The sequence below is a fragment of the Heteronotia binoei genome, chromosome 8, assembly GCF_032191835.1.
Source record: "Heteronotia binoei isolate CCM8104 ecotype False Entrance Well chromosome 8, APGP_CSIRO_Hbin_v1, whole genome shotgun sequence".
Lineage (NCBI taxonomy): Eukaryota > Metazoa > Chordata > Lepidosauria > Squamata > Gekkonidae > Heteronotia > Heteronotia binoei.
This window is the reverse complement of record NC_083230.1, coordinates 49,509,618-49,526,890: the sequence shown is the minus strand read 5'-3', so window position 1 is coordinate 49,526,890 and position 17,273 is coordinate 49,509,618. Positions and strand designations below refer to the sequence as shown.

General features: G+C 43.8%; 1 protein-coding gene across 1 annotated transcript in view; it reads right to left on the bottom strand.

The window, feature by feature from the left end:
• The window catches only part of MYRFL (myelin regulatory factor like), a 78,017-nt gene extending 60,979 nt beyond the window's left edge, over nt 1–17,038 (bottom strand). The window contains exons 1-5 of the mRNA XM_060244409.1: nt 16,936–17,038; nt 16,176–16,281; nt 11,602–11,693; nt 7,839–8,097; nt 5,442–5,530 (exon numbers count right to left, since the gene is read on the bottom strand). Coding sequence (XP_060100392.1) covers nt 5,442–5,530; nt 7,839–8,097; nt 11,602–11,693; nt 16,176–16,281; nt 16,936–17,038 — 649 coding nt within the window. The remainder of the gene's footprint in view (nt 1–5,441; nt 5,531–7,838; nt 8,098–11,601; nt 11,694–16,175; nt 16,282–16,935) is intronic.
• Between the last annotated feature and the right edge of the window lie 235 nt (nt 17,039–17,273).

Sequence of the window (17,273 nt, the reverse complement as noted above, 5' to 3'; positions counted from 1 at the left end):
CTCGAGTCCCCAGGCTGGAATGGAGGGCTTGCCAGAACCGAGAGGAGAACTGGGGGCCCCGGTCTGAGATCAGGTGAGCTGGGAGTCCGTGCAGACGAAAGATGTGTTGCAGGTAGAGCTGGGCTGTCTCCTGAGCTGTGGGAAGTTTCGGGCACGGAATGAAGTGGGCCATCTTGGTAAATAGGTCGACGACCACCAAGATGCACGTCTGACCCTTGGATCGTGGAAGTTCCGTGATGAAGTCCATCGAGATGGTATCCCAGGGTCCTGAGGGTGTGGGCAAGGGCTGTAACAACCCCGAGGGTTTGGCTGGGACGTCTTTGGCCCGTCGGCAGATGTCACAGGAGCTGACATAACGGGCAACATCGGAGCGAACTCGTGGCCACCAGAATTCCCGTGTCAGCAAGTGGGTGGTCTTATGTTGTCCAAAGTGCCCAGCGGGTAACGCGTCGTGGGTCATGCGTAGTACTTCTGCCCGCAAGGGCCCGGGCGGCACATAGAGGCGTTCGTGGTGTAGCAAGAGGCCGCCTCGAGTCGTGAACTCGCCTGTTGAGCCATCTTGGAGTGCCTGGAGGTGTTGCTGGACCCAGGGATCATTGGCCTGGCTAGCACGAATGTCCTCCACGAGTGCTGGTGAAGTGGAGGTGGCTGCAAACACTGAGGGTGGCAGGATGGGAGCAGCAGGCACGGTCTCAGTCGAAGCAGGAGCGTATTCCGGTTTCCGCGAGAGCGCATCGGCTTTCCGGTTCTGGGTATGGGGGATGTAGGTGATCTTGAAGTCAAAGCGGGAGAAGAATAGGGACCACCGGATCTGGCGCTGGTTGAGACGGCGGGTGGTCTGGAGATGCTCCAAGTTCCGGTGGTCGGTGAGTACTTGGACAGGGTGGCGAGCCCCTTCAAGGTAATGTCTCCAAACCTCAAAAGCCACCTTGATCGCGAGCAACTCCCTCTCCCAGATGGTGTAGTTCCTCTCTGCAGCAGTGAGCTGGCGTGAGTAATAGGCGCAGGGCTGGAGTGGCTGGGACGGCTCCTCGCGCTGGGACAGCACTGCTCCCAGGGCCACGTTGGAGGCATCAGCTTCCACCGTAAAGGGAAGCTGGGGGTCGGGGTATCTCAGGAGTGGCCCGGTGGCGAAGCGGGTCTTCAGGGTGGAGAAGGCGTTATCGGCCTCTGGGGACCAGTGGAAAGGTTCTTTGGGGCGGAGTAGTTGAGTCAGGGGCGTGGTCAGAGATGCATAGGCTGGGATGAATTGCCGATAGTAGTTGGCAAAACCAAGGAACCGCTGCAGGTCTTTGCGATTCTGAGGGGCCTGCCAGGTCAGGACCGCTTCCACCTTTTTCGGGTCCATGAGGATTCCCTGTGGTGACACAATGTGACCAAGGAACTCGACGGAGCGCAGGTCAAAGTCGCACTTCTCCAGCTTGGCGTAGAGGCCATGGGCTCGTAGGCGCTGTAGGACCTGGCGGACGTGCTCGGCATGCTGGGCAGGATTGCGGGAGTAAATTAGAATGTCATCCAGGTATATGATCGCGAAGCGGTCGAGCAGGTCCCGGAATACATCATTCATGAACCTCTGGAAGACAGCGGGGGCGTTGGTCAATCCGAAGGGCATCACCAGGTGCTCGTACTGCCCGTATCGGGTCCCAAACGCGGTCTTCCATTCGTCTCCGGGCCGTATGCGCACCAAATTGTACGCTCCGCGGAGGTCCAGCTTGGTGTAGATTTGGGCCCCCTTTAAACGATCCAAGAGTTCAGGGATCAGTGGTAGAGGGTACCGGTCGCGGATGGTGATCTTGTTCAGGGCCCGGTAGTCATTGCACAGCCGGAGCTCCCCGCTTTTCTTCTTCACGAAGAGGACTGGAGCAGACAGGGGAGAAGTTGAGGGTCGGATGAATCCGCGCTTCAGGTTCTTGTCCAGGTAGTCTCGCAAAGCTGCCAACTCAGGCTCCGACATTGGGTACAGACGCCCCACCGGGAGTGGTGCCCCAGGTACCAAATCAATGGCACAGTCATAGGGTCGGTGAGGGGGAAGCTGATCTGCTCCTGTCTCTTCAAAGACATCGGCGAAATCTGCATACTTCTGAGGGAGCTGAGGACCACCACTCGGGATGCCGGCTGCTAGAGTGGTGGGAGGAGTCAGATGGGGGCATGGGTCTCGGAAGCGTAGTTCTTGCTGAGCCCAGTCCACGATGGGGTTGTGCAGCTTCAGCCAGGAAAGGCCTAGAATCAGCGGGAAGCGAGGCATGCGGGCGACATCAAACTGCAGCTGTTCTTGGTGCTGCTGGACGTGGAAGGTGATGGGACAGGTCTCCTGGGTGACGGGGCCAGAACGGAGGAGGCGCCCGTCAATAGCCTCCACCAGCGTCGGAATCTCTTTTGGCTGCACTGGGATCTGGTGCTGCTTTACAAAGGCGGCATCTACGAAACAGTGGGCCGCTCCCGAGTCCAGCATGGCATACACGAACAGCCAGCGTCCATCGGGCAGATGGAGTTTGACTGGTAGCAGGAACGGGCCCGGGGTATCAGCCTGTTGTTCGGAGGACCCAGCTAGTCGCCCCAGGCTGGAGGGTCCACTTACGCCTGGGGCTGGCCTTTTGGCGGCGGTGGCAATGTAGGTCTGGGTATTCGATGTTTAGCAGGGCAGCCAGAGGCATAGTGGCCTGCCGTGCCGCAGTAGAGGCACAGGTTCTGCGTGCGGCGTCTGGCCTTTTCTTCTGGAGTCAGGCGGGGTCGAGCAGCTCCAAGCTGCATAGGCTCACCCTCGTCTCTGGTACTAGCTGGGGATGGGAGAGGAGCCAAGTGGCATGGCGCAGGGAGCTGGCGCCCTCGGGTCTTGGCTTGGCGGCGACTTTCCAGGCGGCCATCGATGCGGAGGCAGAGGGTGATAAGTTCCTGGAGTGTGGGGGGCCGCTCCACCCTGGCCAGTTCGTCCAGGACTTCCTCTGCCAACCCCTCGGTAAACTGGTCCATCTGAGCAGCCTCATTCCACGCCAAGTCTTGGGCCAGGAGCTTGAATTCGGTGGCATACTGAGCCACCGAGGACTGGCCTTGTTTCAGGGCCCCCAGCACCCATGACACTTTACATACATGCCAGATCTCTTATATTAACATCTGGTGGTCTATGGCACATCCATTTTCTACCTGAGGCACAGTGAGTAAAGTTGATAGTAGGGCTTTTTCTATGGTAGTACCATATTTGTGGAATACTGCCCCCACAGAAAACACATCTGGACAAAAAGTAAATATTCAGAAAAATTGTATCCCGTCGCTCTATACCTGCTCAGAACAAATATGCCTTGAGCCAAGAGGAAAGGTACAGTATAAATATCATAATAAATAGAAGTCTAATAAACAAAGCATCTGGTTCTTCCAAAGGGAGTTCTGGCCATCACATTTAAAGGGACGGCACACCTTTTCAATTCCTTCCTTCCATAGAAAATAATGAAGGATAGGGGCACCTTCTTTTGGGGCTCATAGAATTGGACCCCCTGGTCCAATCGTTTTGAAACTTGGGGGGTATTTTGGGGAGAGACACTAGAAGCTATACTGAAAATTTGGTGCCTCTACCTCAAAAAACAGCCCCCCCAGAGCCCCAGATACCTGCAGATCAATTCTCCATGATTTTCTACGGGAATAAATCTCCATAGGGAATAATAAAGTTCCCAGAAGACATTTCCCTCCCCTCCCCCCGCTTTCTGATGACCCTGAAGCAGGGGGGGAGGGTCTCCAAACCAGGGGATCCCCTGCTCCCACCTGGGGATTGGCAACTCTACATACTTATCAACTAGGTGCAATAGGTAGCACAATGTTCTAAGGTGTACTTTCCTTTGCAAAAACCCAGCTGCTCAGGGCCTAAAATTTGCTCCTGTGTCATCCAGAGATTGAGTTTAACTAGTAGATGTTTAGTGTAAAGCTTGCCCAAGATAGAAAGTAAGCTAATTGGCCTGTAATTAGCAGGATTAGTGTGATCACCTTTTTTATAGTGTTTCATATGCAGCTATCTGCTTACAAACTGTCCAGTCCTTAATGGAAACCAGTGCATGGCATATGACATTCAAATTCTGGCTACGCCAACATTATAGTTTCGAACCTGGGAGCTTTATATATCAAATGCTCTCTGAATCTAACGTGTCAAATTGGTCAGCATACATAGAGAAAAAAATTGGGCCTATCTATAGAATGGGCCTATCTATAGAATCACTGTCCATGCTTACATTTCCTGCTGCATTCCAACAAATCAAAAACAGGATGTTAGACATTGAGCGCCAGAGGTTGAATAGTCTGACTAACAACATCTGTTCCCCTCTGAGCTTTGAGATTCCTCTCAGCACAGGGAAGATGGCCTCTTACCTATTGTCTTTGCAGATGCCACAACAACGCAGGGCATTTTCTCTCGGTAGGTGCAATGCTATGCCCTCTGCCATTCTTGATGGCAGATTCAACAAAATAGCCTATTTAGCTAGGTACTGCCCTTGTAAACAAAAATGTGTTGAGTCAATTACTCATGTTCTCCTGCACTGCCATCTGTATACGGATCTACGTTATACATATTTATATCCTGCTTTAGCCAGTATGATCGATTGCTCTGATGCACTCAAGGTCCATAGACTCCTGAATGATTTTTCTATCAATGCTACTGAGAGATCAGCCAAGTTTCTGTACTCTGCTCTAAAATTGCACCAAAGGATTTCACAGAAATAATTTCTGTTTATACACGTGTATATGAAAGTTGTGTTTCTATCCTGCTTTACGCTATATTAATATGCACTGTTATTTTTATGCCAATAAAGGCTGACTTGACTACTTTCTCCTATGTGGCCACAGTGGCATGGCGAAGATTTCCATCTGTCTGCTTTATATGTTTTGGTTATTTTTCTATTTTCTGTGTGTGGGGAAAAATATTAGAAAGTCTGTCAAATCTTAGAGTTCAGCAAAATTCTCACTGGGGGTTTGAGCAATGAAGGCTGGAAGCAAGTATTTGGTGGGGGGGGAGGTAAGAAAGAAAAAGCACCATAAAATGTAGAGGTTCTAGAGCTCTGCTCCTGTGATCTCCTGCCCAAAGTTAGGCCTGTGTAGTCAACTTAATTGAACTTAAGAGCAAATAACTCTGCATAGGACTGCTCTGTAAATGTAAAACTTTACATTTCTATGCACATACAGTTCATATCTGTTGATATGACCTATTCTTGGCCAATAGAAGCAACAAATGAAAATCAAACCAACAAATAAATCTTTGTCATAGAGCACATTGGTGATTGGATAGAAAGATGCATTCTCTCTCTCTCTCTCTCTCTCTGTGTGTGTGTGTGTGTGTGTGTGTGTGTGTGTGTGTGTGTAGGGAAGTGTCTTTATGATTCTCGGATCTCTTCCAGTTCCTCTGTCCTATTTTTAAGTATGAAACTGTTGGTATGAGACTATTTCTCTGTGGTTTTTTTACTTACTTGGTCCAATATCGTCAGTGTATGTGAGAAATTCGAGAGAGTCCTCCAACATCTCCGAGTGCTTTCTCTTTTTGGACATCAAGAAAAGGCTGGGAGAAGGGGCAGGACCATTAGTATCAATTCCTAAAACTTTAAAACAATATCTCAAAGATGATGTTTAAAAATCCTAATTCCTTTTTAAAGGGAGTGACTTCTTTTTCACCTATAGACCTTCTTAAACTATATGCTACAGACGACGACAGGGAGGTACGATCAGCACAGGCCAATAGCTATGAGAAGATTCTCACCAGGCAACACCCCCTCCCCAATTTGCCCAGCTCGGCCAGAAGATCTGCTCTGGTAGGAGAGACGGAGAGACTGAAGAGGGGGAACCCTTTTGTAGGTAAAAACTGTTTTTATTTCCCTGCTAATTGACAGCTTATAGCTGGAAATGTGAATTGACCATATTACTGTCTCTGGCCAGAGAGAGGTCATTAGCATTTCTAAAGGGTTAGCCCTGACCTGGAAAAATGTCAGCTGCTCAGTTAAAACAAGAGCAACTTCTCCATTCCTTTGCACAGCCTGATCTGCTTAGTAAGTTCCTTGGAAGTAAGCTCCACTGTGATAAACTGCCCCCTCTCAGCCCCCTTTGAAAAACAAATTCCTGGCTATCATGCTGAATCAGCATAATGGCCTCAGCTGGTATATCTGCCCTGATCTTCTCTCAAATAGCTCCCAGAAAAAAAGATATTGTCCATGACATCATTCATAGGGAGTAAAATACTTCTACACTACCTGAATCAGTTTTTAAAAGAAGAAAATCAATATTCTGCTATGAAGGACATTTGCATATCTATTTGCATCCATGAGCATTTTTGCATCCCTTTAAAATAATTATATATAAACTCTGTCCTCCGTAAATCAATGTCACAACATTTTAAGGTCTCATTAAAAAATATTTTCCCTTGAGAGGTGTACAGTCTGCTTTCCTGAATTCTTAAACACTGTTTCCTGGGTAGGGGAACTATTAAATTGGCTAGACAAATTAGGTTAAGAGTTTTTTAATGTATGCACATATTTCCTTTTGTGTGTTGCTGACTTTGATGCCTGTTCCATGACTGTAATAAAATTAAATAAATAAGAAAATTGGCCAGACCAGAAGCTGCTTTCCAGATGGTCTAGTTCAAGGGTCCCCAACCTTTTTGAGCCTGTGGACACCTTTGTAATTATGTAACTGGGTGGTGGAGTGCAACCACAAAATGGCTGCCACAAGAGGTGGAGCCATTTGGACTTGTTGAAGTGCCTACAGTTAAAAAATAGGAAGTAGGAAAACTGAGCAACAGGATGTTCCCATGACGCCAACTATTCTCTTTCCTTTCCCCATTACATTTATGACCATTATCAGACTCCTGAAGCTGGAGCCGGATTAGCACCACCACAATAAACAATTAAAAATATAATCCATTCTGTCTACAAAATAACTTTTGCACAGCAACTACAGAGCCCAAGGGGATAATAGAACTACCTATGGATTTTGTCACCACCTAGAGGACCCTATCTGGTGGAAAGATTATGTAGAAATGTTTTAACTAAATACATTTTAATCATTAAGAAATCTATCCTAATTATTGGGGGAGGGAGGTTAACACAAAGGCAATTCAGTTTATCAAACCAGTTTTTAATTCTTGGGAAGAAAAAAAAGACACAAGAACCCACATAGTCTCTTAAACATTTAAATATGGCCACCTTGTGGAGAGATGTACATGCCAGCTTCAGTCATCTAATGACGAAAATTAATAACTCTAAAGTGCTATGGAGTTGTTGTTTTTTTAAAATGCTGCTAAAGTTCTTCTTGAACTTTAGCAGCATTTTTAAAAAAAATTCTTCTTGAAAGGAAGGGAGGGATCAGGAACACTGGGGGAATTGTTGCTACGGAATTGCGTTATTTTATTGGCTCTTGCTTTTAAGGCCCCTGGCCAGCAACAACCTGTCTCCTCAATTTTCTTTAGCTGCCAGAAGTTTCACCATAGCCTGGCACTAGAGAGTCTTAAGATCGTGATGACCTTAAAAATCTGCTTTTCCCCTCTTTTTTGTTTTGCAACATGTGGTTTGATTAATGGGTTTAGGGAAACTCAAAAGCTCACACATGTATGTCATTGGATTGGTCCAATAAAGATATTACATGGGCTGTGTTCTTGGCTTTTTCACCTTTACTTTTAGACCAATGTAGTTGTAAACAACTTGTTGAAGGTCTAACACAGTAATTTTGGAATACAAATCCTAGTAAAATCATAGAACTGGAAGGTACCTCCAGGGTGATCTAGCCCAACTCCTTGCACAGTGCACATTTTTCCTGAAGCTTTTTTTAAAAATCCATTTACCACATCTTTCTTTGAGTTACAGTATAAACTTTATTACCTTGGGTTGAAAGACTCCCTTAAAGCTGAATGAGAATAATTTGAAGAATGGGGTGCAGAAGGCATAAAGTTATTCCAGGCAGTTACAGCATTCCCTGTCTTCAGACTACAATCTTGGTGTGCTCCATAGACTTGCCCACTGGAATTCCTCTTAGGAGAAGCCTCCAAAAACATGCAAGGAAATGTGCTGGAGCATCCTATGGAAGGGAAAGGTGGTGGTAATCGCATTCCATTGCAGCAGGGAATAGGATTATGTGCATCTGAAATGAAAACAATATACATCATTCCAGGTTATAGTGCAATATGAACTATAGGGAATAGGACCATGGGAACTATAGGGAATAGGATTATGTGCATCTGAAATGGAAACAAGATGCATCATTCCAGGTTATAGTGCAATATGAACATTTTTTAAAAAAATTTAGAACACCCAGAAATTAGGAACATTATGCTGACCTTTGGACTGTGGTGGTGAGCATGGCTCTGATCCGGAATCTGGTGGCGAGTCTGGTAACTTACTTGGCCTGAAATTGGAATCCGTGGATGGTTAGGAGAAGAAGGGAGACCGTTAGTTGCGATTAAAAATGCAGTTTTCCGGTGTGACGAGATACTGTATGTTTGATTTCCAAGGCCACATGAATAGCTTTTACTGCAGAAAGAATTAGCCATTCACATCTCATTCGGGGTAGGCACTGAGTAGACCTAATAAATGTGTGATTAGATGTTAGCTTAACATAAATTATAAATTATAAACACTGCAAGTGTATTAGGATGTGTGACTTCATGAGAAATTAATATGAAAGCAGTGTTTTCCATCATTCTTTTGTCTGTGAACTGCGTCTGCGGAAACTGCTGCTGTCCCTTTTAATATTAATCACTGTCAACTATCTGGAAATATATGCCTTTTGAGGAGCAAACAATGAAAACATGGCCATTTCAGCATTAGCAGTATCCCATTAAACAGAAGCTCAAGGCAAATTATTACTATCTTCAAAATCTTTGGTCAAAGCGTTTATTTTTTTCACTTGGAAACATTGTAAAAGAGAAACTCAAGGCAAATTATTGCTATCTTCAAAATCTGTGGTCAAAGTGCTTATTTTTTTGTAAAAGAAAATCCCAGTTTTACCTGTTTGACTCACTTTCAAACTATTCATTTCTGTGCAAAGTGATTGTAAGTCCAATTTGTAACAGACATATTCCATACAGAACAAATTCTGAAGACTTATACTTCAGGCTTATTATACTGGGATTTTCTGTGTACAGTCATAATAAATAGTTGAAGCAAAATGAAAGTAGTGAAGAAACTGGTGTGTGCAGCTTTTCAGACTTACTGGGTTCCAAATAATTCAAGCTCACTACTTAAAAATTCTTCAAACATATGTGTATCCACCTCTGCATCCTCCAGTGTTCCAAGGACATCTTGTCCTACAAATTTAAAGTGCAAATTCAGTCTGTGACTTTTTCCACAATCTATTTACTTAAATGTTTAGATGGACATTGCTCTTCTTCTATTTGGAATGTAGCACTACCACATAATTCTGGCTTCAGAAGAAAACACCCAGTGGAAAGCTATTAGGAATGGGCACAAATTAGTTCACAAACTAAAGTTTGTCAAAAAATTTGGCCAGTTTGTGGTTTGCAAAACAATATTTGTGGACGGGCAAGCAGCACGAACATTTCACAGACTTTGGTGATACATTTTCCAGACAGACAATCTCCACTCAATTAAACCATTTACAAAATTCCAAGATAATGGGGAAGGGGAGAATTCTCCAGCCTTGGAAACACCAATAGGAGCCCTCCAAAGCTTAAAAGGCACTGCTGGTTGCCAGTAACAGAGTTCCCATTCTGCTCTTTGGGATCAAAATGCTACAGATACATGCTCAGCTCTGCAGCTTCTTTTCTCTTGGCTCTTCGCAGTTACAGAGAAGGGCAAGGAACTTCTTAAAAGTGAACTAGGAGAACACATTCCTTCATGAATGGGAACTTCCTCTCCCCTGCTGGAGTTTTGGTGTTAGGTGGACACCAAAACCCCTCTGAGCCACTCTGTGCTTATACAGAGCAGAAGGGCTTAGCTGGCTTTGACTGTGATTCCTCTCCTTTGCTGTGGTTGGTGGTCTTAGGTAGACTCAGGGCTCTGAGCTTTACCTGTTTCTCTGCTTATGCTGAGCAGAGGGGCTTTGCTAGCGGGTTCCTTAGCTGAGTCAAGACCCACATTTTATACCCTCCTACCCCTCCTGATTGTGAACCAACCCCTCTGTGCCTTGAAGGTGAAAATGTAGGGTGCTCATTGTGGGAGGAAGAAGTTCTCCACCCCCCCCCCCCAATATCACAAGATCCCTGGGCACTAACCCCATCCTGCCAGCCCACAGAAGCCCACTATAGGTTCAGGAATCACCGTAGATCTCAGAGCCTCCTTTTCTTGATGTGTTCCTGGGAGTCTCCACAGAAGACAAAGAGTTGTTAGCATTGCCCAGGGACTTCTGGTTTCGGCGACCCAAGTTAAAGAGCAATCAGGGCTTGCTCCCATGGATCGCTCCTTAATCGGGCAGTGGAGGGCTCCCCCCCGGACTGGTGGCTCAAGTCGTGGATCCCAGGGAGGTCCGTGCAGGTTGACAGCTCGATGGGAGGGACTACCCGGCTCCTTCTTCTTCTGTTTCAAGGCTTCCAAAAGGCTCTGCTAGGCTTGTCTATTTATCTATTGACTCACTCTGGATCAGATTGTAATGAGCTTACACCATCTCTACCTTAGGAGAAATCTTATATGTATAAAGTTGGCTGAGTTCCCAAAAAATTCTACTCTCTGAGCTGCAGCTGACTGGATTCTTAATAGTGATCACACCAGGAGGAGAGCTCTAATATTTCCCTTGATATAGAGTCTGAAAGATACTGGGAGTTTACTATAGAAGGAAGGAAGATCTACACTTCGAATAAAACTTTGCTTGTCATAAATGTTAAAAATTATGGAGAAGAGGAGGAAGAGAAGAGTGCTGAGTTTTGCTGAATAAATCTTTGCTGGTCTTAAAGAGTCAGGAAGAATGCCGTCTTCAGTGGCTTATAAGGAGGAGTTTCTTGGGGAAGAGGTGCAACTTTTAATTTTGTGTTGATTTTTGCAAGGTTTACTGCTGTGGATTACAATCTCGCTGTGGAATTTATGGGTTTTTCTTTTGTCTTGTCTTTTTTTCTTGGGCTTTCCTCTTTCTGTTGGATTATAATTTTGGGTTTTTTTTCTTTGAACATTCTTGTGGATTTGGGCGGGGGGGGTCTCTCTTTTTTATGTTATTTGGCCCTTTTTTTGCCCTTTGGACTGGTTGGATATAAGATCTCTTTGTTGGTTTGTTTTTTTTTCCTTGTATGGCCTTGAGAGAAGGGAGACTGCCTGGAGGTGACATTTTTTAATTACAACTTATAGCTTTTGCATGGTTTTGGAGAAGATCTGATTATCTGGCTTGGCTTCCTGGGATTACAACTTGTAGTTTTTTCATGTTAAACACTGGCCTGAACTATTGGAAAACTAGGACTGGCTGAGCTATTGAATCTATTCTGAGGATACATACTAAGAGACTTGTGTTGTCCTTTGAACTTGGTGATATATTGAGACATTGGGTATCTGAGGGAGTGTTATGGTATTACAGCATTGTTGAAAATATTTCCAGCTGTTATTTAGACTTCTTACTCTCTCTAACTTATGGAATTAAGAGAGTAGCGACTGTTCCTAAACAAATTGTTATCTTGTCAAAATATTGATATTGTCTGCCACATACTGGGATAGTTGACAGAAAAAGGAACTTTAAGTCCCATAACAAATTTAGGAAGTTTAACTTGGTGTGCTTCCCTCTGGTGGCTTAAGGTGGTACTACAATAGAAGAAGTTTATAAAACAATGACGTCAGGGTTTAAAAAGGCACCAAAATGAAGAGAGAACAGAGAGGGTAGCGCAACAACCCCGTCGCCTAGTTTTTCATTCAGTACAGCAAGGCTTACAACTTCAACAATGCAGGGAGATATGAAATAAATGCAAAACACTCTTCTAACAGCTATAGCACAACTGACAGACAAGGCAGACGATATTGGAGAACAAATGACAGAAATCAAACAAGAACTACACAAATATAGAAAACAGACAGAAGAGACTAATAAAGCCTTAAACGCTTTAGATGTACAAGTGACGGACAACAGCCAAAAGGTGGAACTGCTGGAGAAAGAACAGAAAACATATGACACCAGACTTCTTCAGCTAGAAATTGACAGAGCAGCTCATATGTTGAGATTTCAAAATGTACCAAAAGAGAAATCTGAAGATCTGCAAAAAATGTTAAGCCAAGCTCTTTCAGAAATCTTACAACTCCCTCCAGATAAAATAGAAGAGGAGATTGATCAAGTCAAGAGGGTTCCTTCAAGTTACACAAGGAAGAACAAATTGTCTAGCGAAATTCATATGAAACTTACAAAAAAAAGGATTAGAGACAATATTTTGAGGCAAGCAAGAGACAAGACGGTGGTGATCGGAGGAAATACAGTGAACATTCTGAGGGAAATCCCATGGCCAGTAAAACAGAGGAGAAGAGAAATTGACTAATTTCTTAAAGAAAAGAGAGATACCATATACATGGCTGATGCCAGAAGGCCTACTCTTTACATACCTTTACATATAGAATCAGCTCCGTATTCCAAGCTGAAAACTTTTTGGAGAAAATTGAGACGAAAGAAGGGAAGAAGAAGAGGAACTCTCAGATGGCGAAGACTAAGCAGGGCAAGGAAGTATCTAACACGGGCCCAGATGAAAAAGGATAAAAAAGATATTGATTAAAAAATTCCATAATTAGTTTCTATTAATGTCAATGGACTAAATTCCCAATCAAAAAAGAAAAAAGACTTTCAAATACTTAGCCAAATTGGACACTGATATAATTTGTCTACAAGAAACTCACATTTTGGCAAAGGATCAGCACCTTTTGAAAAATAAAAAATTTGGTAGTGTTTTTGTGGCAACAGATTTAGCTAAAAAGAAAAGAGGTTTGGCAACATACGTAAAGGATAGATTTAATCCACAATTTAAATTTGTCTCAGAAGATGGAAGAATGTTGCTTGTGGAAATCACTATAGAAAGTAAAAAAAAAATTCTTGGCAAATATCTATGCACTAAATGATCATCAAGAAAACTTTTTTAAGGATCTGCATCACAAGCTGCTGAATTTGGGATGCTCAGAATGTTGCCTAATAGGAGATTTTAATGCAGTATTTGATAGACAACTAGACAGGAAAACACACAAGCACTCCAAAGCCAAAGGTCCTCAGCTCCCAACAAGTTTTCTGAAATTAGCTGAAGAATTGGATTTTATCTATAATTGGCGAGCAAGATATCCAAATTCAAGAGACTCTACCTACTAATCAGCCAGTCATCAAACTTGGTCAAGAATTGACATGTGCTGGATTTCTACAGACTTGGTTAAGGACTTATCAGAGGTAGAAATCCAACCGATATCAGATCATAATCCAATATCTATTAAAATTAAAGGTCCTCAACTTAGAAGGCAATGGAGGTTAAACACATAAATTCTAAAAGACAAACATTTTCTTCAAGACATTAAAGTGGAAATGGAATCCTTCTTCAAACAAAATGTTACTCAGGACGTGAAGATGTAAGCGGTATGGGACACAGCTAAAGCATACTTCAGAGGCTTAGAGATCAGATATAATGCCAAGAAAAAGAAAGAGAAATCAGAGAGTTTTCAAAAATTAATGACACAAGCAGAAAAGGATTTAAAAGTGCAGCCTACTAAGCAGGAGCTTCAAGATAGGATCAAGAAAATGCAGCATGAACTTAATTTACTGATGCTAGAAGAAGTGGAGAAAAAGTTCAGATTTGCTAAACAAATCTTTTTAAATTTGCTAACAAACCTGGAAGATGGTTGGCATATAGATTGAGAAAAGAAGGCGCGAAAAGAATAATAACGCTCTTGAGGGATGAAAATAATAAAGAGACATTTCAAAGACAAGATATAGGTCAAATTGTGGAGCAATTCTATAAGAAATTATATGAATCTAAGTAACTCAGAGGAGTTGGTAGAATATCTTTAAAAGAATAACCTTAATAAATTTACTGAAGAGCAACGGAAAATTTTGAATGAACCAGTAACAATAAGAAAACTAGGAGAAGCCCTAGCAACTCAAAAGAACGCTAAATCACCTGGACCAGATGGTTTATCTGCAGAGTTCTATAAAGCGTTTGAAGACTGTTTATTGATACCATTTTAACATCTGGTATAAGTGATCCAAAAAGAAGTGGAAGTTCCAAAATCATGGCAAGAAGCAACAATATCCTTAATTCCAAAAGAGGGTGTGGACTTGAAAGACATAAGAAATTTCAGACCAATTTCATTGCTGAATGTGGATTACAAAATTTTTGCCTCAATTCTTGCCCAACGTTTCCAAAAAGTACTATCAACTGTAATACATCAAGACCAGGCAGAAATTCTTCCTAGAAGATATTTGAAAGACAATGTGAGAACAATATGTAATTTAATTGAATATCATGAAACTCATTCAGAGAAGCAAGCCGTATTAATAACATCGGATGCAGAGAAGGCTTTTGATAATGTCCATTGGCAATTTATGATACAACAATTGAAGGGAATGGAATGTGGTGAGGACTTCTTGAGGGCTGTACAATCAATATACTCTGTGCAAACGGCAAAGGTGAGAGTTAATGGTGAATTATCAGAAGCAATTCCCATACAGAAAGGAACTCGACATTATCACCTCTTCTTTTTATTTTAACTATGGAGATATTGAATAATCAGATTAGAGAAGACCCAAATATCAAGGCGGCATTGATTAGAGGTGAGCAATTTAAACTGAGGGCATTTATGAATGATTTGGTTTTTATATTGGAACAGTCAATGGACTCAATCGGTTACTTGATGGATAATATTGAACAATTTGGTGTCTGGGCAAGCCTGGAGATAAATTATAATAAAACAAAAATTTTGTCCAAAAATATGACAACAGAATTAATCCAGCTTTTTCGCATGAGAAAAAAGTGAAATACTTGGGTATTTATATCTCGAATAAATGCAGTAATTTAAAGATGGATAATTATGATAAACTAATAGAGATTTAAAAAGACTTGGATAAATGGCAAGACCTGAATATATCATTGATGGGAAGAATAGCTTCAATAAAAATGAATATCCTACCAAGATTGTTATTTTTATTCTAGACTATGCCGGTGCTTTTAACTAATGCCTTTTTTCAAGAAGTGAATAAATTGATTTCGGGATTCATATGGAAAAAGAATTAAATTAAAAACATTCCAAAACAAGAGCAGGTTTGGCCCTCCCAGATTGGCAATTATACTACAACGCCTCAGTGTTATCCTGGGTAAGAGATTAGGCACTTTTGAATGACAGAAGACAACTATTGTTAGAGGGATACGACCTTACTATGGGTTGGCATGCCTATCTTAGGTATCAAAGATTAGAAGGTCACTCATATTTTAAAAATCACTGGTTTAGGAAATCCTTATACCATACTTGGTCATGACTGAAACCTAGAATTTATCAGGAAATTCCAAGATGGGTCTCTCCAATAGAAGCATTTATTCCACCAAATCTTATAAAATCAAACCAGCTGTATAAATATGAAGATCTGTTGAAAAAGGATAATTACCTGAAATCAAAAGAAGAATTAGAAGATATTGGTATTAAAATGAGTTGGTGGATGAGACTGCAAATAGAATCCAGATATGCTAAAGATAAAACAATGGATTTTAAAAAGAACACTATGCATTTGCTAAAATATTTTTGGGCCCGCAAGAGAAACTAATTTCGAAAATATACTCATACTTACTACAGATCAGAATGCAAGACGAGATTTGAAGGACTGTATGGTCCATTGGGCTAAGAATCTGGGCTGTAGCATTATGTTAGACAAATGGGAAACGTTATGGAAATCTAATATTAAAATGACTAGATCGGTAGCTTTTAAAGAAAATTTATATAAGATGTTTTATAGGTGGTATGTAACCCCTCAGAAACTTGCAAAGATGTATCCTAATATGTCTAATAAGTGTTGGAAATGTGCAAAGCAGGTGGGGTCGTTTTTCCACATGTGGTGGACATGCAATGGGGTGAAAGACTTTTGGAAGATGGCCCATGAGCTATTACAAAAAATTTTGAAGACACAGATTCATTTCAAACCAGAACTCTTTTTATTGAATATTTTGCCCAACATGTATACTAAGGAAATGAGACACTTACAAAGCAATCCAGAGGGGGGGGGGGCTGAAAGCGCTGTGGAAGCAGACTTACCGATACGCCGGCGGTCTGGAGACTTACACCGGTGGATCCTCCCCCACGCCGGTGGATATGGGTCGTGGGCCACTCTTCAGCTGCCGCAGCATGTTGCCATGGCGGCCTGATGGCGGCGTGCTGCCACACAGCACTGGGGGCACAGCAGAGGTGCAGGGCAGCACATTGGCGTAACAAAGGAACACCCACCCACCCACCCCCCGTCGCCAGGCGCAAACCTGCGCCTTGGAAAATGCCAGCGTACCCCATAGGCAGTAGTGGAAGCAGGAGGCACATGCTGGTGGAGCTGACACGGCAGTGTGGAAAGCCCTTTGGAAGCCATGTTATCGGCCTACCAATCCCCTCCTACTGTGGGCTGGCCACGGCCCACCTCCCACACCCAATCATTCCCCCCCCACACCCTACAAGGGTTCCAACTCCAGACACACACAACTCCTGAGGGAGGGCAGGGAGCACGGCACGACACTCTGCTCCGGAGCGCTGCACCATGCAGACTTAGCACGAGAAGGGGTGCACTTGGTGGTGGGAATGGCACATGGAAGGATGTTACTTAAGTTATAGATGCTAGACTTGGGGGGAGGTGAGCTAATTCTGGGCTGTCTGCTTAACCACTTGTGCTTCCTAGCCCTAACAGGTCTCGCTCCCGGAGCCCCCCTTATGGATGGGTAAGTCCGGCTCGGAGTCCTCGCAGCCCCCAGCCCCAAGACTGGCCAGTGTGGTTGTGGCTCCAGGCAGGGAGCAAGCCCCCGCACATGTGCATGTGGGGGTGCACCCTGGCCGCACATACTGCTGCTGTCCCCTGCAACCTGTGTCTCAGCCATTCCCGTGCCGGGGCTCTGGGGGTGCAACACGTGTTGCGGCTTTCCCCAGTCCAGCCTCTCACTCGCCATCTAGGGCAGGTCCTGGTGCTCACGCCGGCCTCCACAACAGCTGCTGTGATTGCGGGCTCTTATGCGATGCAGCTGGCCTGTGATGCAGGACTGCTGGAAATGTGTGGGATGGCTCCACCGGAGGCAGCCGGGATGCTCGCCCTGCTTGCTGCAGGCTTGGCCAGTGTTGGAGTTCTATGCCTGCAGCCAGTGAGCCCCCCCCATCTCTTTGTCTTTCAGGTGTATGTGCTGCACA